The sequence below is a fragment of the Dromaius novaehollandiae genome, chromosome 6, assembly GCF_036370855.1.
Source record: "Dromaius novaehollandiae isolate bDroNov1 chromosome 6, bDroNov1.hap1, whole genome shotgun sequence".
NCBI classification, from domain to species: domain Eukaryota; kingdom Metazoa; phylum Chordata; class Aves; order Casuariiformes; family Dromaiidae; genus Dromaius; species Dromaius novaehollandiae.
In genome coordinates, this window is record NC_088103.1 from 34646021 (window position 1) to 34668372 (window position 22352).

A 22352-nucleotide genomic window follows, 5' to 3' on the forward strand; every position below is an offset into this window, starting at 1 on the left:
ACACACCCCTCTGGGTGCATGTGTATTTCTGTTGAACTCAATACAGTTATTCACTGTGTAGAAAACGACCCACATGCATAAATGTTTGGAGGAGCAGGGCTACTCTCTGGATGAGGCTGACAGCAAGTTTAATGTTATCTGTAACGTTATATAGTTGCGTGACTCTGGGGTTGAAATGTTTTTGACATGTGTCTTTGTAGGGCCGTGCCCTACTTCTTTCAAAATTCAGAATTTACTTTGAAGTTTGGAAAATAAAGTATTAAAAGAAGAAGCAGACATGAGTGGTGAAACTTCTTTAGGAAACTTGCAGAGAACCTTTAGGGCCCCAAGCTGTTAAATGCTCTATTTTGGGTCAATGCCCTCTAAAACTGATAGTCATGTCTTCTAGTTATGCAGTTCCTTGGCTTGTGATTCCATCTGAACTGAACATCTCTGAAATAGAAATAAGACCGAAGAGTTTTCTGAGACATATTAGGTTAGACAAAATCATGTCAGAAAGCAACATTTGTTTGTTAATGCCAAAAATGGTTTCTGACATTATTCAATCTTCTTTCACAAACAGTATTTATCATGCCAGGGTTCAGGTCTTACTGGGCAGCAAACCAGGGCTCAGTAGTTTATATGCCTGTCAACAACATCAAAAAAAATAAGAAACACTTGTCATAAACGTGCACGGCCAAAATTTTCTAATTTATGAGCATGTTGAATGACTGAGGCAAAAGTGTATTTAAAAAAGCTTTAAGAAAAGGCAGATAAAATAAAAGGAAAGGAAAAAAGGTAGTAATTACATAATACACTGGGGACCAGTTGTCCATAAAATGAGGGGGAAAGGGACTCTCCTTACGATGCTTATTTCATCCCTTGCCTAATAATCCGAAAGCACCTAAGTTTCAAAGTATCACATTTTTCATACTCTGGAAGCATCACAAAGCATCCTTCATCAGCCTGGCCTTCTGGCAGCTCTCCTGCTTCAAATGCAAATGCTACATCTGGAAAAGGCAAGAATCCTCTCTCTCCTGCCTGAAAGCCTCCTTTTATCTCCTGTCCTCTGCACAACTCCTACTTCTCGCAGCCACTCACTCTAACATACTACTTTATTGACGAGATTCAAGGCTTTCTCTGAATCTGCTTAACGTCTGGCCCTGCTTAAAGCCCCCGCCCGCCTCCAGAGCCTGCGTCCCCGTCCCCGTCCCCGTCCCTGTCAGCATGGGGCACCCTGCCGCCTTGCAGCACAGCATCCCTAAAAGCAACCCCCCCACCCAGCACACACAGACGGCAGATACAGATGAGCATGAAAACGGTAACAATGAAGATTAACAGAAGCTTATTTGTCAGGCCAGGAAAGAAGTGTATCTCATTAGCTGGTATTGCCTGTGCGATTCAGCCGCAGGGGGTTCCTCCTCCCCCCAGGGGATGACACTGATGCATCATGAACATTAATAACACTGCTAGTGCGTGCCCAACAGAGGCTTGCTTTGTGCATTGAGAGGACCCGGGAAACAATAACATACTTTTCTACTGACTTCTTGTTGGGAGGGTGGAAAGCTGTTTACAGGGATGGGAATTACTCTTGCAGCTTTCTCTAGTTGCCCCTGGCCCTTAGCTTCACTACAAAGATGTGTATGAAGGTGAAGGAACTAATCGAGCTTCAAGAAGATGCCTCAGCACCCCCATTACTAAAGGGACTATGGAGGTTATACACCGGCTTAAGGACCATACTTACTGGGACCACAGAAAAGGAAGTGCTTGGTTGTGTTCCCCACCTGCTTCCCCTAATTTGGGAGCCACACTGATAGAGTCACCTCCATAGAAAAATGCAGAACCCTGGCAACGCGTGCATCCCCACTACGAAGTCCAAAGCTGCCCCAGCTCCTGCGGTCTGGATGCGGTTGCTCATATTTTCAGGGAGTTGATAACAGCTCTACATCCTACTTTATATTGCTAAATTCAGTATATCTGAAATCATTCTCTGTACCTGGGATGAAAATTCACTGCATCATCCCTAGTGTTACAGTGCAGTGGCTGGGCTTTTTCACTGTGAGACGCTCCTTGCTCTTCTTTTATTTAGTAACTATTTGTAGTTACTAAACTACTCGCCCAAATGGGTGTTGCACCAAAGGTTGTTCTTTAATGTGTTTGCAAATTCTTTCATTGTTCACCTGATGTCAGCAGGTGAGTAAGGGAACGGCCACGTGTCTAATGCTCTCCCAGAGCTGCCTGCTGAAAGAAGGTGGCATTTCAAGTAGGCAGGACTGGACACACTGCAGCATGATGGCAGGGAGAGGAAGGGGGAAGGAGAGAGAGAACAGGTTTTCAGAAAGAAAAAGTAGGAAGGATGGATACCTTACAGAAATGGACTTCCTGAAGCGAGAGGTAGAGCTGCAGGAAAGCAATTTGCTAGAGAGGAAGACAACAGTGAAGCAGATTTTAGACAAAGAGCCAACAAAGCTGCATTCAAGGAAAGCATGATATTCCTGGAGAAGAGGAAGAGAAGGTAAGTCTGGAAAGCCATGGCAAGAGATGGATGTGGCTTAGCTACAGTTTTCAGCAGTGGAGACACCACTGTTGATGGTTCACAAAGAGAGGAATCGCTACTCCTTGGCAGAGGGGCTGGTGTCTGGTGTCTGGTGGTCTCTCCAGAAGACGTTGAGCAGAGCAAAGGCTGAACAAACTCCAGCCACAGAGCACCCAGAGGTCCGAACGCCACTGCAGAAGGGGTTGTCTGCGAAGCCATCTCTTGGAGGCTGGCTGTCTCCATACACGCCTGCTCGCTCTATGGCTGTGCTGCTCAGCAGAGCAGAATTAAAATTATCTGAATTCTGGATTGGGGGACCCACATTTCCACAAGAACCCAGAAATTCATTTTTGGTAAAACATTTCTATGAAAAGAAAGCCAGATTTAGCCAGATTTAGCAGATAATCAATGTTTCCACAGAATAATGCTTCCTGATAGAAATAACAAGATGAATTTCATCTTAAAATCCTCATGAGCTCTAGCGCTCTAGACAAAGTCCCTAGCAAGAGAGGACAAACTTGGTGAGGATCTAAACATTAAAAAATTGAGACTGGCAATCTATCCAAGGGGGAACAATAAAGATAGCAACAATAGTGAGTTGTGACAGATTCAAGTCTGTGATGAACAGTCTCTGGTATAAGTCATTCACACTTCATTCCCAGTACACTTGCAGGGGAAAGAAATATGTTTATCTTTTAGATACGGTACCCCTTCGGTCCTGCCATCGTAACCCCACAGTTGTTGCAATGGGTCTCTTTTCATAAGGCAAAATATACAGCTTTTGGCTTCCAACGTTCAACATTTTCCTCTTCTTTTATATTTTTGAGCACCAGGTAGCTCAGGTTACTAGCGATTTTTTGTGGTGGTTCCCAAATGAGCCTGAACTGCTCTGATTTTTCAAACCCACAAGACTGTAATTGAAAGCAAATGTAATCAGACATATACAATGTTCTGAGGTTCACCACAGTGCTTTGCAGTCAGCGATACTGGAGTGGCTATTAAAACTTCTTGGAGCTGGGAAGCAAATACAGCTTGCAAGAATCCAGCAAATAACCGGCATTTATTAGATTAGGTTAAAGTATTGCAAAGCCACAGTCAATCCTCTATTCAGAACACATCTGAGGTCTGTTTAAATGAACATCTTTCCTGAGCTTAGGCCAATTGTTTTAAGAGCTGTGAATGGAAACAAGAAAAGAATTCTACTTTTAACACAACAAATTCTGCAATCATTAGATCAGCGTAAATCTAGAATAGTCCATTACTGTCAGCAGGGTTGTTCCAATCTAACTCTGGCATAACTGGGAAAAGAAAGTGGCCCAAAGACAAAGGGTATCTTTGAACCCAGACACACAGCTCTAGCTAGAGATAAGCAGTAGCAAATCCCTTCCATAAACCTCCTAAACAAAAATGCAAGCATTAAAAAGGGGGGAGGGGTTTAATTGAATTCCCACTGGCACTCGAGTCTGCACTTAAAAGCAGGTCTAGGGTTATCTGTGAAATTTCAATTAAATCAAAAGCTTTGATAACACGATAAGTCACTCCAGAGTTTGGAGTCAAAACATGTTGTTATTTGATCCTCCGCTTGTGTTTCTGGGAACAGCACGCATGAAAGACAGTCAGCTGCAGACAAGTCAAGAAGATGGAAAGGGTGGAAATGAATCTACCAATAGGTCATTGTGTCTACTACAGCCAGAGCTACTTGAGGTCTGGTATTTTTTATATATCCTAAATCCTAGAGAAGGCAGCCCATTACCTCAAGAGACAGAAGGACAGAGCAAAACAGATCATCTCGGATGTGTGCAGCATCCCAGTGGACAGTTCCCTCGCTGCCACAAATGCCTTTTCTTTCCAGGTTTGCTAGAAACAAGATTTTAAACAGAAACAGCACTGGGAGCTGAATGCAAAGTGAAACGCCAAACCCTATATACGTAATGAAATGGATTTCCAGTGCAAATCCTTCTAGTGGCACGAGGTAAATGTATGAAGCCCGGCGTACCAAACATATGAAGTGTCTAACACGCTGTTAGGATACACCAAAGTCAGCCAGGAAGCCCAGCTCGCCTCCTAACTCACAAGCACTTGGGCGCGGAGGTGGCTCTCCAGAGTGACCTGACTTGCTTTACCTGTCGCTTGGTGCTCTTTAACACTTCTTACTGTCACTTTGATGCTACCTGCTGGATGCTCAGTGCAGTATCAGAGACTCTCAAAGTCCTTTTTACTAAGGAATGTCATCTGTACTCCCCAGTGTTTAAATAGAAATGCTCTACCTTAAATAAACGTGCAAGGTCAAACCTGTCTGGTCTGTATTCAGCAGTGTTATAAAACATTTTAAGCAACAGCCTTCCCTCATTTATACGTAGTACAGCATACATGGTCTGACAAAACCCTATCAAATTCAATGGGATTACTTACATTGCCTCCAACCAGTTCAGAATTGCAAATTTGTTGCACATGTACCACACAAAAACACTCTTTTCATAACCATCAAGGCTACTCAACTACAAGAGCATTAAAAATAAAGGAACTCCCCAGATAAGCAATGTCAGAACCACACAACAATCAACAACAGGGAGCGCAGAGCACTGAAAAATCTCATCTGAGCCCCAGCGCCACGGGGGGATAATTCATCACCAGGGCAGCAAACACCCCATTGAACACGTCTGTCCCCAGAGCCCTCCTCCTCTCAGAGCAGAAAAAGATCTTCGTTAAACAATAGTCCAGCAATATGAAATATAGACATGGCAATGACAGGCTGGATTCTTCTCCATTACCTCACAACATAAGCTGCCTATTCCTGTTTTTTAGAGAAGTGACACGCAGAGGACAAGGCTGGCCATAACCAGTTCAGCTACATGAGTGAAAAGAAAACTCCACCCCATCCCCTCCTGCCCGGCAGGTCATGAGTCAATGGTGACAGAAACCACAGAGCGAGCAATTAACCTGCTGGCAGGGGCTCACCGCGGAGCAAGAAATCAAGATACGGTGAGGAAGTCCCCATCCCTCTTCCTCCCCCCAGTTCCAGACTCATCAGAAAGCACAGCAACACCGGACACTTCTCTCTGGCGCGCACCTAAAGATCTCTTAAGTGTTCATCAATGTGGATAATTCAGCCCTACAGGCTGCCCCTATTCTGGGGCTTCAAACCAAACATATCAGCCTTTAAATGAGACCTTCAGAAGACCCTGTTTCACTGGACCAAACATTTCTAGAAGTGAGCTCAATAACCTCTGAATCCAGTTATTTGGGTTCTGCTCCAATCCTGCCTCATTACCCCAGGTTTTCCCTATTGCCAAATGAATAAATTCATCCTCTTGCCTCCCTAACTGGTTTTAAATATACAAACACTAGCAGAGCAGGCTTTGCTGACAGGTTTTGGAAGCAATGTTTCTTCCAAGGTTGCCTGATGATGTAAAAAAAATTATTTTTGTAACTGATCATCTCCAGAATTACACTATGGAACAATGTTTCTTTACCAGGATCAAAAGTGCAAGTAAATCCTCTTAGCAAATCTCCCAAACCCTACATCTACAGCCACACTGCAGATGAAGGCAGAAGGCGCGAGTGCCCTTTCCAACATGACAAAATCAATCAGTGAGAGAAAAAGGAGCAGATTTCCAAATCCCTGCATTAACCACTAAACTCTACTTCTCCGGAAGGAAGGAATCCTATGGGTTAAGTTAAACATTAAGTAAACTATTACTTTCTAATCTACAAAATAGGCATTGGCAAATTATCAGCAGTGATTGTTCCTTTAGGATATGAGCAAAAATTGCTGGACAGGAAAAAGGCACTTGAGCCAAAGGGCCTGGCATTTAGTTTCTTCTTAAGTCAACGTCTCCACATTTCAAAATGCCTCTTCAGTCCCAACTCTTCTATAGAAAAATATATATGCATAGGCTTAAATTAGTGCTCATAAACTGTAAAGGTTTACCAACGCCAGCACTACTGTTGTGTTCGGTCCCAGCGAGCCAATTCCCTACACCACCAAGGAAGGTGAAGCGTGTCCGCACTGCTCTGATCTCGCTTACGTGCCGATGAATTTGGAATAACCCTGGTGCCCTCAGCCTTACTTCAGGGTGAGCGAGAACAGGATCCATCCTGCACCCGTGACAGCACACCACATCAAACCCCGCAGCACGGTCATAAGCAATCCAGGCAACAGCTATTTCTGTACACTTGGCTGCCAGTCCCAAGTGCTAGCAAATTAAACTATCTTTGCTCCTTTCAGGCCTGTGTCCTTTCATAGTCAGATCTGCAAAGCATGAGCAAAACCAAATGCGATATTCAAGACCTCTTGCCGTACAGTAGCAACAATAATGTATGCTATTCGAACTACCGCTCTTCCACATCTTTTTTTGTGCTTGCTGAGCCTATTTCATTTAACATGCATTCCGGTTTTCCCCCAGGTTTATTGCTTGATATTCATCTTCGTATAATTCCACTTTCCATTTACTGGCCCAGTAACAAAAAGATTCAAATCTTCCCCCAGGAAGGCTGCACTATTTGCTTGTACCACTAATGCTGCAGCCAGTAACAAACCTCAATATCCTCCATATGATACTCCAAACCAAATCTTTTATATGTTGTAAACAAAAGGGAAAAGTCCCATGTGAAACTAAAAAAGAGGCCCACTGAAATCAGTGGCAGCTGGATGACTAATTAGGAGTAGCCATGCAAGTCTCTGGGCAAACCTGGCCCTAACAGGCTATTGCATCCTTAGCTACCTAAATCTCCATGAAGGTGAAGTCATTTTTTGAAAATATTAACCTTTTCTTCCTTTCAGGACAGTGGGTTTTAACTGCCTTATCCTGGTACAATCTTTTACCAAAGCTTCTCCTGCTTTCCTATTTTACAATTTACTTTAGACGATAAATAACATAAAAATAAAACTTACACCTTTTTCTGGTTTTGCATTTCTTAGGGAAATTAATTTCCATTCTGCATCCTTCAAGTTGAATGAATTTCCCTAATAAAATGTGTACCTGGAGCATTCACAGTAACACCTCCAAATGCAGACTTTAATACTGATTGTCATAAAGTGGTAGTGCCTAAATTCCTAAATGATGTGAAAACTATCAGTACGGCAAATCCCATAAGAAAGAGTGAAAGCAAAACAAAGAATGACAGATTTCCTCACAGCACATCTGTTCAGAGACTCAGCTATCAAATATGTCAGGAAACTTAATTCTAAATGCATCCAATATAAGAAAATTAATTAGTACAATATCAAATGAAAATCAGAATAGAGAGAAAGAGTCTACAGATGAAAAACTTTTAGTAACACAAAATTATAACTAAGTATCACATTCCTCCTCTATCAAAAGGTGATAAGGTTCTCATGACAGGGCAGATCAAAGCACATTTGGAGTACAGAAATAGTCGTACGTAAACACAGTCATGCTTATGGATAGAAAAAAGTGAATTAGGGAACTGTGCTTTAGCACTGGTGGACTCATAGACGAAAATATGCTTCCTCAATATGGTTACTAAGGTACTCTGGCAATTTCTTTACAGATTCCTAATTAGAAATTTATAATACGTGAAGAATAAAGGGAGAATCCACCTTGCATTTTACAGTAACTGGCTGGCATCCTTGTATCTGAGTGATACACTAATATTTATGTGATGGAGATATGACCAGTACAGCTCATGCCTTGGGACCATAATAAAGCACTTCTGAACTTTAATGAAGGGACCCTCACCATTAAGTCCAATTTCTGCATCAATCCTCATAATATTACGTAGTCTACTTAGCAAGTTTCCTCCTTTTCCTGGATTTGCATACTGCTTGAAAACCCCTTTATGTTTCTTACAGGAAAATATTCCCAGATAAGAAATGCTGCTTTAAATTCAGTTGTTATTGTTACTATTGGTGGTTTAAAACAGAAATCTCTTGTTTGAGCCTTCATGAATTTCTGGGGTAGAGTATTGGGGAACTGAATCTTTGGCTTTTGGTCTGCTTTTTGTACTGGATCCAGACCCAGAAAAAAAGTGAACTCTCATACGAACAGTCTGGCTGTGATATTTTGAACCAAATGGCAAAAAAGTCCTAAAAGCAGCAGACCATATGCAATGTCTAATTGATTAATCCTACTCCTTGGGTATTTCTGTTATTTTTAGTAAAAAACAATCATTAAGAAAATGATTCCTGAGACTCTGTTTGTTGACTATGAGCCCTGGCCTGACCTCAGCCTTGAATCCAAATCCACAGTGGAAGCCTGAAATTAATCCACCCCTGGCTTAGTTATTAGTAATTATAATTATTAACAGAAGCAACCAGTTGTAAATGAATGGCTTTCAGCGACATCGTGCTTTGCCTTAGAATAATGGGAAAAAAAAAAGCACTTTCTTCTTACTATACAGTAACTTTTCCTGTAACAATACACAGTCTGGTCCTTATAAGGGCACGGTAAAAGTCCCAAGTCCAGCCATTTGCCTATATACATATACTTTTGCTCAAACCTTAACATTCCACAAATTACAAACCTAAACAGTTGAAAACTGCTCCTTTTCTGCCAGAGTTCACAGTTCACAGCTTGCTTTCTCCCCACCTCACCGACAGAGCGGGCTGAGGGCAGCGGAGCCGCTAGCTGCCGAGCAAACGTGCCATGATTTCTCGTGACGTTTCTCCCGTCACTTGCCTTCAAGCTGCTCTAGAAGGAAGAGGTTTAACAGAGCTGAAGGGAAAACCTTCTGCCTACTGTCACAGGACTCGAAAGCTCGGACCGTCACCAAAACTGGAATGAGAAAACCTGAGGAGTGAATCCAACCAACCAAACTGGCCTGATGTAGCAGTGCTGGGAAATCCCATCTTTTATTATGGCCGTACTGCATGCTGCTCAGCGCTGCTGGAAACCAGAGCACCGAGCTCAGCAGTAGTAGGAAATAACCCTGCGGGGAGCCGCCTGCAAGCCAAGCAAGGCATAACCCAGAGCGGACAATCAGCACGACCAGGGATGGGGCAAGGGGAGGGCAGAGGAAGAGTCAGAAGCAACAGCTTGGGAAAACATTTGAAAAAGTGCTAAGAGGCTAAAGGGAAACACCAGTTTCTTTTAAGATAACAGGGACAGAAGTGAAGGGCACATATTTATAACTGAACTACTGCAGTAATAGGCAAATTATTGCATGCGCATCATAGCAAGCCATGGATCAGCGATTAAGTGCACAAACACCTCTTGGCACACCCCACCTGGCTTGGACATGCATCCTCCCTTGAAGTTTAAGCTTGCATGTTTTTCTAACTAGGAGCATGTACTCGGTCACCACTCAGCTGACACACAACTCAATGGACTGTCTGAACTCAAAAAAACAAATGGCCACGGGATTAAGGTTACACTCCTGTAAATTCATAAATTAAATTCTCGGTCAGGCTTTGCCTTGCAAGGCTGTGTTTCTGTGGTAAAACGGAGCAGGTGATCATGTAATTAAAAACCTTCTCACTGTGCACAAGGGAAGACATAAAGGCGGCACAAGCAACCCAGTTCTGCCATCCCCTGATGGGTGGCTTCCTTCCTCACATTGCAATTTTACTCTCCTTTAACACAGCCAGTCGAATGCCATGTCGATACCACTCCATCAATATACGAACAATCTTTGCACAGAGGCCTAGAAAAGACAGCAGAAGAAAAAGATAAAGTAATTACGGTGATGTTCCCTGGTCATTTGTGCTCTTTTGTGCAGCGACTGCTGAGGCTCAGGGTCTTGCTGGAGGTGTCCTTCGCCTGGACCCTACGCAGTGGTCCAGCAAGCCTCAGACCTCCTCCCTTCCCCCTCAGCTCACAAAAGAAAAACACTAAGATGTTTCCATTGGCTTTTACATCATCTTTTTGTAGAGACTAATCTTCAGTTTCAACAATACATCTTTTGTGAAGCACTCCCAGCAGAAACCTTAGACACCTTCCCTAAGATCTGTTTGCTTACAGAAGACGAGGTAGGATTTGTTTAAACCCAGCTAGATTAATGTCTTGCAGACATTAGTGAAGTGAGATTTAATCAGGTTATTTCTCTACATTTTCCAGGGAAATAAATCACACTTATTACTAGGTTGGAATAAGATGCAAGGCTTGAGCTGAGAAAATTTCATCTTTTTTGTTTTTCCTTGGGGGGAGTGAAAGGATAAATTGAAAATAGCTGCAAGGGCTGTTGAACAGTGAGCTCAGCAAAAGGCCCTTGACAACTGGTAGGAGGGAAAAGACAAAGAAAGGCATAGTATAAGGGTTAGTGCCAGCCCGGCTATGAGCCTCGGTCCCCATTCTCCGCCTTGCAGAGGTACAGTCCTGAACATAAGGGCCTAATACTGTAGGCTCCGTATCAGTACAGAGAGCAGACAGGAGTGATAAACAGTTTAAAGCAGATTCACGAGGTCTGCTTGAGGTCCTCCAGGCGACCTCCCCTGTAACCTCAGGACCTTACTCCTCTTCTGCGTATCTGTTTCTGTCCGAGATTCAGGGATGTCTCCCAGCATCAGGTGGGTGTTCTGGGATCAAGCAACCTTCACAAACCTTCTTACAGTCCCTAACTGAAAACTGTGAGGGTCAGCACGTTCCCTGAATGTGGACATATCCTGCTGCAGTCGTTTCTCAGCTTGCAATATCAGTTTAACAAGGAACATGCAATTATACTTTCTCTACTCACCGTAGACATTTTAATAAGACGAGCCTGTCTAGCAAAAAACAAGAGCTGCTCTTTTTGCAGACCTTTCATTTTAAAGCTGTTCTTATTATTATTCAAAAACAAAAAAGACCTTCCTTTCAGCTGTGCTAACACTGCTTCCTTTAGTTCAAATTTTGATATATACCCTTGTACAAAACAGTATACATGCAAGAGAGAAAGTTTGAAAACTAAAAGTGCAAACGTCCTCTCCTCTACACCCGCGCAGGAACTACAGGGCTGACCCACAGACAGCTGAAGTCAATTCCAATCCTTCTGCTAACTACAGGATCTGCATGTGCCAAAGTGGCCAAAAACCCAAAGTAATGTTATATCCACTTCCCCTTATCCAACCGGCTGTGCAAACCGTGGTGAAACCAAATTGCAGTAACACAATCTGCAATCAAGTTTCAAAGCACGCAACAAAGCAGCACAAAACACAATGGGACCAAATCAAAATCTTATTGAGGAGCACAATAAAATATATCCTGTTCGATATAAAGGAGTAAAGAAAACATCAGGCAAGGCAGCACTGTTGCTCATAAATACCCCCGTGCCAATGCTTTCTCCGGATAAATTAGTTCTCTGAACCCTGGCTGTATCAGTGTGAATCAGACCCTCTATTCCAAGGTAAGAGTCATGATTTTGTTTTATTTTCAATGGGAACTTCTTTCCCAGCCTTTTCTTAGCTTCCTGCTTATAAAGAATAGACTCTCAAGAGACAATTTTGGACCTGGACCATGATCTTGCTCCCGTCAGATAACTAAGTATCTCTGGGCAGGAGTACATTTAAAGAAGCAGCTGGTAATTATTAGCTGAGTGCTTACTGTCAGGATTTCCCCCTGCTGCTGAGCCAATGCTTTTGGGAACTAAATGGCTCTTTGGTGATAATTATCAGGTAAAACCCAGAAGCCAGGGGAGGTTCCTCAACCATCAGCAAGAAACAAAGCGAAAGGGCGGAGGATGGCCGAAAGGTGTGTCTGAGGGTTCGCTTGACTCCCCTGTCCTCCACATATCCAACAGGGTTATACATAGTTGCATGGGCATTTTCTAGGTAGGTTGAAAGCTACGGAATTTCTGCCCACACCTACAGTGGCAATGAAACCAAAGGACCGTCAGCTTCTTTCTGTCTAATCAAAAAAACCCGAGCAGCATTGGAAATCCAGCACGGCACTTACTCTTTGGGAGGATTAAGGTCCTCTGGGCGAGCCTCGAAGAACCTGAAGACTTCATCGCACTGTGAAATGTGAGGAGGAAGCCTCACCAGTGCCTGCAAAAGAAAACAAGCAGGAGGGAGAAGCAGTTAGAAAAATCCAGTGAAAAACATGGCCTCACACATCCAAATTACAATGCAACGGGAGGCAGAACTGTCTTGACAGGAGGAAGGAAATAAGCAGGGAAAGTATCACGCCTGGATACTTACAAAGGAAGGGAACAGCATGTGTTGACTGCAAATGAATTTTTACTGCATTTAGACAAGTGACGGTACCTAGAGTCCGCTAAAGTAATTTTTTTGCCATGTGTAGAAGAGCAATATTTGGTCCACACGTGCAAATCCATTATACTGAGCAGATAAGTGCTCTGTGGCAGAGCCGGTCTCTGCGACATGTGTTTTTACAGCACCTCAAACAATGCAGCTGGGGCTTATAGGCTCTATTTCAATACACACAAATTCTAGTAACGAAAATCTACAGACTCAACACCCACTAATACAACAGATTAACGTGCTCCAGAAGGCTTTCCTTTAAGCACTGTCAACAGAAAAAGCAGAGCTTGCAAAGAAAAGCTCCCAAACTACAGTACGCTCCTACGTCAATAGGAAAGGAAGTTTGATTAATTGCCTGCAAGGAAAGGCGCAGAGGCTGTTTCTGCGCAGCGAACACCTCGCTGCAGTGCATCGCGGCTCACAGCAGTCACGCTCCCTGCAAGGCTCAGAGATGCCGCGTTCGTCGCGCTCGGCGACAGCGAGCACAACGTGTGAAGTAGGCACCGCGCGCCGAGGCGTGCCGGAGGGCGAGCCTGCAGAGCGACAGGACCCGCGCGCTGGGCAGAGCGCGGCAACGTGCTGGGAATCTGCCGTTCAGACTCCAGAGTCTGGCTGTGCTGGGAGAGGCCAAGCAGCCACCCTCGAGGAGATGGGGAGCAGCTCTGCGCAGCACGATTTGGAGATTTACTTGAGAAATGAACAGCAAGAGAGGACAAGAGGCCTGGAGTTAACCTCCTCCTGTGCTAAGTTATGTTGAAAACAGGCCACAGGAGCAGTTAAATATAGACCACGCTTCTTAGAGGTGCTGTAAACCTGTTTGACAAAATGAGATTGTCTGGCTCTTTTACTAGTCGAAAGTAGGACAAACAATCTTGAAAGACGGATGAAAAACTGCACCACAGCTAAATGAAGGTGCATTAGGGCAAACTGGTTATACTAACCCGTGAGACATCTGATTTATTTTGGTCAGACACACACAAGGAGGCCCAGCCAAAGCACTAAGGCAGGACAGGGCAGTTTGTAAACCTCGCTGTTTTGTTTTTAAGCCAGCTTTAGAAGCGGTGGAGTTTGTTTCCAAGACCGCTCCTGCATGGGGACATGAAGGAGAACAGCTGGAAAATGAAAAAGTCCTGCTCTGAAACAGCAAGTCTCTCGCGGCAGATGACAGGGTCCTGCTCTGAGGTGGCCCGAAATTCAAAGTTGAGTGTTTCCAGACCTATAGCTCTGCTTTCCCTGGTTGAGGGACGTTACATAAATGCGTGGAAATTTCATTTGATATCAGCAGGCTTATGAAGAACGAGGCACTGAGCTTCGGTCATGCGCAGCATTATAGAGCAGAAAAAAATATCTTGCAATAAGGAAGCAGCATCAGATGCAGAAGCCTGGAAATAGCCTGGCAGGTCCAAGTGCCAGCAGCAGCGTGCTTACAGGCACTGCTGGTTCCTACACTAATGCAGGATGAAATACAGCAGATGGAAAACTAAAGTGCTTTATTCTGAATGAAAGATGCCCTCATCCCCGCTGTTATCCACTCAATTTTGCTATCTTGCCTAAAAACATAGCAAAGGTGTGAGCTGTCTGCCCTTATTCCTACTGTGTATAAATACATGCATCCAGCTGGCAAATCAGGACTAACACTGGGAAGTCAGTAACTGCCTGGGAATAGCAACAATTATGGCATGTTGAAAGAGAAAGAGAAATGCCTGGCCAGCACAGACATAACAACAGCACAGGCAACATTAAAGCAGGCTTTATTCAGCCGCGTGGCAAGCAGGAGACAGGCTTGTGCAGGGCTGGGAGGCCGTCTCGCGGACAGCCTATGCGGCTGAGACATAGTGATGGCTCTATTGCTCATGGCCCTCTCACTTTGGGCAAGTTACTTAACATCTTTCCATCAAATTCAGCAGGGAGATGTCTTCAGTTACCCATTTACAATGACGAGCATGAATGCTTACCTAATCTGCAGAAAGGTTACAAGTCTCAGCTATTTAACATCTACAGTGTGTTTTGAAACCTTTAAGGGCTTGATCTTGTGCAGTCAATGGGGAAAGGGCAAGCACTGAAAATGATACATATTGTCGCTAGAGGAACACGAATACCCAAGTAACATGTATCGCAGGTGGGTCTTGGACATCAGACACCTCCTCTACGAATCATCACTTGCTACACGTTGCAGGTGTCCAACCTTCCTAGAAACCAGGCTGCAGATGTCAATATTGAATTGGAGCACAGAGTGGGTTTCCAACGACATAGAAGCACAAATCCTACCAACCTGCTGTGTAGATTTGGGTTTCTAAACCCACGGAAGCTTTAGAAAATCCTTCCCCATGAATCAGTGATCCTGTGCTTGAAGATCTCCAAGCGTATCCCGTTGGGCTGAAGGTGGATAATTGAGAAGCACCTTGGTGACTCCAGGCTTTCACAGGCAGGGAGCAGTGGATAAAAAGCCACCAGCTGAAGCTGTCTCCACACCCAGCCATCCACCTCAGCCACCGCAGGGACATGGTGGCCCTGGGGCAGGGCTGGCTCCTCTGCTTCTGAATCACCTCCTAAAGTGCTGCAATTTTCAGCCCAGCACACTGCACTGAAATGAAATCCACCCAATATCTACTTGCCATTGCGTGTCTTTCTGGGAGCTCAGGAGTAATGTCTGGAGCCTGTCAACTTTTATTCGTTTTTTGTTAATGAACAAGCCTCTAAAAACAGTAAGAAATGCTAAGAAGGTGCAAAGAGGGTGTAAAATGAGGTAGAATCAGTCTATTGATTTTGGAGAGTGGCAAGTGGCAGCAATGTTGTTTTGAAAATCAAACCTCTCTTCAGCAAACACACAGCATCCACCCATTAGCAAGCCAAATCCAATGCAATTCCAGACAGTGAACAAAAAGTGCACTGAGGAGACAAGTGACACTCTGCTGTCACTCCGCAAGGGGAAAAAGCAAGTTTCTAGCATTTCCAGGAAAATGGTTTCAGGGCAGAGCTACAACAGCCTGAAGGGAAGACTGCAGGGCCAAGGAAAGAAGGGAAAAGAAGAAAACAGATGGTGAAAGGATGAAAAGGACAGGGAAGTGACATTCTTCCCAGGACTTGGAAAGCAGAGGTAAATATACACAGCTACAAAGAACAAGCGTCCAGAAACAGCAAGGAATTTGCACAGGAAAGGTGAGAGATGAAAAGGGCCAGCAAGCAGGATTCAGCCTTGCACAACTGCCGAGTATTATCAGTAATAGCCTGTTTATTTGCTCAGCATGCAAAGGCGGACGTGCACTGCTCAGACCTCACACGCTCCTCGGGAGATAGGCTTTTATGTGTTATTTCAGCCTAGAATGATGTCTCTCTCTACATGACAGGTTTGAGAAAATCTCGCAGAGGACTGGGTGATACGAAAGGTTACTAGACCAGCTGTAACATTGGGGCGTTAGCAATCGGTCCTCAGTGCTGGGAATGCGCTGCTATTTGCACAGCGCCAGCCCATCCGCAGGCAGGCTGCTGCACGTTGCGCATGGCGTGCAAAGCAACGCAGAGCACCGGGCCCAGGCAGGGCTTCACTGCTCAGGGTTACACGAACTGCAAACAGCTTGGTGGAAATACCTTACAGCTAGAAGGCTTCACAAAATACGTGCACATGGATCTAAAACCCTGCATGTGCTTGTAGGTATACATTGACAGCTGTGTGTTGCATTTATGCAGACACATTTGCAAAAAGCAGACACAGATGTATTCATATACAGATATACAGTGTGTGTAGGTGTGTGTATACATATGCGTAGAATGATATTCACCCCACTGAACTTTATGTGTCTGAAGTTGGAGACTGGTCACACTCATCTAGTCAACTTTTATAGTCACCAGAGAAAGACCAGCACCTTCAGTGGGCGGTTTACCCACCCCATGGAAGACAGTTAGCTTTGGCCGGGGCGAATCACTTGCTGTCTCTCTCCACAGCCTGGTGAGGGAGTCCAGATATGCAGCTCTTAGATCCCTGATGTTCACTGAGGTTAATCCCAGCTCTGCACACAAATGTACAGACAGCTGACAGAACTACAGGGTTATGATTCCCTTACCTTTCATTTTAAATATCCCCTTCTCAACTGCTTATCATTTTAGTTAACTTTAATCATTTATGCCAGATGTTTGGGAACAGACATGAATCCAGCAAGGGGGCAGATGAAGATACAACAGTTCATTTCTCAGAACAGAAAAATAAACTGTTTTCCCTATGTAAAAACAATCTCTACTCCTGTTTTGTTGAGAGCCTCAAGTAACTCCAAGCTTGAGCCCAAAGAATTGAAATTTGGAGGTTGGATGGCAAACACTGACAGGCAGAGACTTGGATGCAGAGTGCATAATAGTGGCTGAGACTGTGAAAAGAGGGGAAAGAATAAATAAGCAGCTGAGCGGAGGAGGAAAAGTGGGTGCAGAGCTTTTCAAATTCGGAAGTAACTGGGACATAGCAGGGCCTCTGACACGAAAGGAACACAAGGCACCAGAAGACGAGGCCCTGCTCCAGGTACTGAGAGGAGTATTGCAAATAATTAACTCTCATTACAGCAGCTGGTCTAAATGTAGCAGGATTCCAAAATGTATATCAAAATGACAGATAAAATTTGAAAGTTTTTCACTTAAATATTTTCATTCCTTACCAGGACTATTACTGTATTTCATTTGCATTCAGCACTAGCTTAGTTGTACAATGGATATAAACATAAATGTCTGTGTATCTGTCTTGACAGGTTCAAGGATTAAAACTTGAAAGAGAAGCAGGACTGAGAGACCGAGGGGAGGTAATTAATTATGTTTTGCTTTCTGAAGCGTGATCTCTCAAACTGTGGACATCACTAATAAAAGACTGACCAGTAATTCCTGGCACTGATGTGACTTGTTCATCATCTAATTTTTATTTAGCTCGTGTACCTTTGGGTACTTAAGCCTCACTTCAGAAAAGCCCTTAAGCATCTACTTAAAGCCACCTCCAGTCAGGACAGCATAAAGGCATGTGATGAATTTAAGTAAGCATTTATGACAGTGGCATTTTACGTGCTTAAGAATCCCTCTGAATTAAGATGCTTCCCTCAGTCAAGACTTTAATGCACAAAGGTGCAAGTCTGCAAACACTGCTCTGAGTCTTCGAGGAGGGTTGAGAGTGGTGGCTTTGGGAACCACTGACCTGAGAGGTCTTCCTTGAACACAGGACAGTATGTATTGGACATGCACACACCAGATGTGTTTGGGACATCAAAACCTTATTAATTAAATGCCCCTGGAAAGGCAAGACTATAAAGTTGCTCTTTCTTTCACATTGGCAAAAGCTCCTAAAAAATTAAGAAAACCAGCGCCAGTGTGCCCAGAAGACCTTAAGCCACACTAAGCTAATTCCAAGCCTGCAGTTAAGAGGGAAATCATCCAGAGATATCAATTCCAGTGGGCAGTACATATTTACAGGCAAAACTCAGTCTATTTGGTAACTTGCTCAAGTTACCAGTAAGAACACGCAGACCCCACACTTTTATGTTTACAGATGAGAACAGCCCTGGAAATCTTTCCCTGTATGCCCCACTCCTCTGTTTTTCATTGCAGCTTCAAAGCTTCTTATGGCCTAAGCAAAAACACTGCCCTCATTATCTCCATGATGCTATTTCTCTAAGCTGGTATAAAGCAGTGAAGCATCACACAGGTTTGAGGGGTCCAGATGCCCCTGTTATGGGGTGTAGAGGGCTCAAGTGCTTGATGGCTGATACAGCACATTTTGCAGACCTCGCGGTACTACCGATTCTCCCCACAAGCACTCATCGGAGGGCCTTCGCCTGACCCTCCCTGCTCCCACGCCTGGGGCAAGAACAACACACCAAAACAGCAGAAGTCACACTTGCTTCTCGGTCATGCAAATCATCGCACTCTGCCAGGGACAGGCTGCAAAAACAAAACAACAAATGGCCGAACATTTGCATCACTCCTTTGCCAGGGCCCATCTGTGCTTCCTCCTTCCAAGACAGGTGAAATGGATGGTGAATCCTCACGTGGCAAACAAATTACCGTGAACTTTACATCTGAACCTGCCTCCTTCCTCTACTTCCTTACAGACTCCAGTGGATAAAGGTCTATTGTTGCATTTATTCATTTTATTATCCCGTGGCAGATTTTCTCCATCAACTTCACCCACATCATTCCAGCATCATTCTCTAAATATTTCAATATTAAGCATACCGTCTGCCTACCCATTCTGAGAACTAGCATGGGACATAGGCTTTGCACTGTTCTTTTATAGGAATGGGAATTAACCTGTCAAAATGAGGCTCCTGTTCTACAGTTCAATGCAATTCTTCAAAAGTCAAAAACTGCACTTGATAAGAGAAGAAAGGTAGAAAACTGCCAATGCTTCCAAAGTTTTGGGCATGATCTTACCCTCATTCAAGTCATGCTAAAACACACATGCAGCAGTAGCTGCTACTCGATAGGAAACAGTAATGATTAACACTGTTTTATTAGCAAAAAAATGTTCCCTTCTTACACCAAGGAGGGTTTCCTTGCATTTCACTTCAGTTTTCCAAATGTTAGGCATTGGAGCTAAGCTAGCCACGCAGGTTCCCTCTACAGTTATAGGGGGGAAACAGCTGAACGGAGAGAGATGAATATTTTTGGTTTAGGGCATGAGTCAAATACAGTTTAGACTCACCATGTAACTTTTCAGTACCCAGTTCACAACTTTCTGGCATGCCTAGTTAACTTCACATTGGGATGTAAAAACTTACAGTAAGGTTACTGTCCTGGGTTATGAAAGTCATATTCCAAGAAACCTAAGTGGTAACCTTTAGTGAAGATACCAAGAAAACGCTTCTGATTTTTAAGCCTTATGAAGCCCCTGAGATGAAGTCCTGCCCCTGCTAAAGTTCAGGAGCAAAACCACCACTGACTTCACCATAGCAAGAAAGTCTCCTTCTACAATGTGTTTCACTAAATCTTTTGGATCTTTGAAGTTCAGCGTGTCTGATTTTCATTATTATTTTCAAAGTCCTGTGGACTTTTGTATTCTTGGTCAGGTTTGGAAGAGCAGTAACATAGGACAATCATTCTTTGAATAAATGCAAATTGGATGAGCTAGAAATTTTCAAAAGAAAATCTTGTTTTTGTAGGATGTGCCACAGGAAGGTTGGCAGAGGTATGAGTCGCAATTGCTCAGGTCCCTCTGTTTATATACATACATTTCCAACTGTGGGCTGTGACATTTCAGAGCAACTGGGTAAGTCCCAGTTGTGCCAGGCTACCATGACCAGCTGACCAGACTGACCAGATACCATGCTCTCTTCAACCCCTGTGATTAGGTAGAGGCTTTAGTGGAAGGAAAAGAAGAAACTGGCCCATAACTGGGTCTGATAGAGTCAGGGCACCATCGCTACATTTATGCTGTTTTAAGAATGGGCACAAACATGCCTACCATCCACACATAATGTCCAGGCTCTGAGTGAACTCAAATAAGGGATGGGAAAATAGCCTGACAGGACTCTACGTCCTGCCGCTGGTCCCAGCAGCCACCTACCTGCAGCACAGGCTGTTCAGACACAGCCAGAGTCACACACACCTGGACAAGATACACCATACGGGACTGAGAGGTAGCTAGGGTCTCCTTCCCATGAGGACCTGACACCCCATGCAGAAAGACATGATGGAAGATGTAGGAAGATGTTGCTCTTGAAATGGCCACGCAGACATGAGACGCAATGTTTGCTTGAGCTTGTCAGTGACTTCTAGCCTCATGCTCCAATGCTATCCAGATTTAAACGTCTTCGTCTACTATGAAGTAGCAAGGCAATTAAACACAAATTACAGTAAACTACAAATGAAGTAAAATGCCTCCAGATCAGGCACGAGAAACTTGTGAGCGCAGATCACTGGAATGGGACACTATTCGGGAGAAGTCACTATATGTTTACCCTTGTTTTATGCTCTTTGCTGGGCATCCACTGCAGCTGCTGCTGGAGACAGGAAACACTGGGCAAAGAGGAAACCAGGGTCTAACCTGATCTGGCTGGTTTTATGCTCATAAAAACAGCACCTACCAATAAATAGATTAAGCAAACAGCTTAGCTTTGGGGCAGCATCCAGCCACCTCTCTGAGCTGGGCAATAGCAGTAAACCCACCCTTTAATAATTTAAACCTGTTGTGGCACACGCATAGGACATGAAGTCAGGAAGGGCCTGAGCCAGCCTCGTCGCCAGCAGAGAAAAGCGAAGGAGAAAGAGAGCAGCAGTCGCAGCCTTTCGGCACTAACGACCGCGCCGGCGACTGCCGCCACCCCGTGCTCCGCCGGCGGCACACCCCCGGGCTGGCCCGCGCGGTCTGTCTGGGGCGCAGACAGCGGAGCCCAGACCACCGGCTCCCCGGCCCGGGCGGTCGGAGGTCGCGGCTGCCCCCTCCGCAGTAAATGACCGCTTTCGAGATAGCGCATCTGCTCGGTGAACCCTGACATCGCTCCTCGGCGCCGGTGGCGCGGGCAGTTCCTGTCTGAAGGAAGGAGGCCGGGGATGCAGCAAGAGCGTGCATAGTTTAAAGCAAGCCCTCAGATCACGGTCAGGAAGACAGTGTGCTAATTGTCCCACAAAAAGCCTGATCTCATGAGATAAGACTTTAATCAGGGTTTCCTTGCTGGGGTGATTCAGCTGGCATGGCTTTCAATGGAGCTGAGTTATTGCTCCCCCTCTCCCCACGCCTCGGGCACACCAGTGATCTGCTCCCAATTTTGGATGAGCAAATGTCTGACAGGAAAAGTTCTTGTGAATGTATTTTTCCCCTCCACCTGCTCCTCTGGCTTTCTGAAAACAGAAATGAAACCCCATAGGAAATAAAAGAGGAAGTCTGGGGTTTAAATTATGCACTCTGGCTGACATGCTCGATACCTCTGTAAAAACTGGGTATCAGTCTTGCTTAGAAATGACTTTTAATCTACCGTCAGAGGATTAATTATCAACAAATCATAAAATCAAAATTGGAAAGGAAAGATTAGGTTGCTTAACCTCTTCTCAACACAGCCATGCTTTTCTGTCCTGCAATGTATTACCAGGTTTTCACTTGTTACTAGCAACACTCTCGGAGGTAACCCGCCTATCTCCAGCTCTGCGTAACCAGAATTTCCCTAATACACTGGCCAGAGAAGAGAGAAAAAAATACCATCTTTGTTGCACATCTCTGCCTGCTGAACTCTCACATTCATCAAGACTGAAGTAAGCAGCTGGTAGAAATAAAATCCACATTCATGCGAAATGCCCTAACAAGGCAGACCAGGCTTGTGGTCTTCACCACGTTGGCCAAGGACCCTGTGAGCAAAGAGTGGCCTCTGCTTTCACTCGCCCTGCCAGTCCAAGTGGTGTCTGGAAGGGTCATCCTCTCATGAGGGTCTTCCTCCCTTGTTTGGTTGAAAGAAGATCCTTCCTGAAATGGGCTCTTACCCGGCAGTACTCGTCAATGGGCTTCAGCCTCTTCACAGCCACATCCCGAACGTGACTCCTCCGGAACAGGATCTTACCTGAGGAGGGAAAACACAGAAAGAGAGGTTTAGGGGCACGGCACAACGGCACACGACAGAAGCAGGCCCCAGCGGTCAGTGCCCCGGGACTGCGTCCGGGAGACGGGGGTTCATCCCCAGCCCCGATGGCGATCTTTGGCACTGCCGCTGGCATAGCTCTGTACCCCCTTTCCACCTTGCTTTCCCA

At 44.7% G+C, this 22352-nt stretch overlaps 1 protein-coding gene across 3 annotated transcripts in view; it reads right to left on the minus strand.

Moving 5' to 3' along the window:
* The window catches only part of SH3PXD2A (SH3 and PX domains 2A), a 272825-nt gene that overhangs the window by 139851 nt on the left and 110622 nt on the right, over positions 1-22352 (minus strand). For all 3 annotated transcript variants that reach the window (XM_026117532.2, XM_026117530.2, XM_026117531.2), the window contains exons 4-5: positions 22089-22165; positions 12343-12434 (exon numbers count right to left, since the gene is read on the minus strand). In XM_026117532.2, the coding sequence (XP_025973317.2) occupies positions 12343-12434; positions 22089-22165 (169 nt within the window). The remainder of the gene's footprint in view (positions 1-12342; positions 12435-22088; positions 22166-22352) is intronic.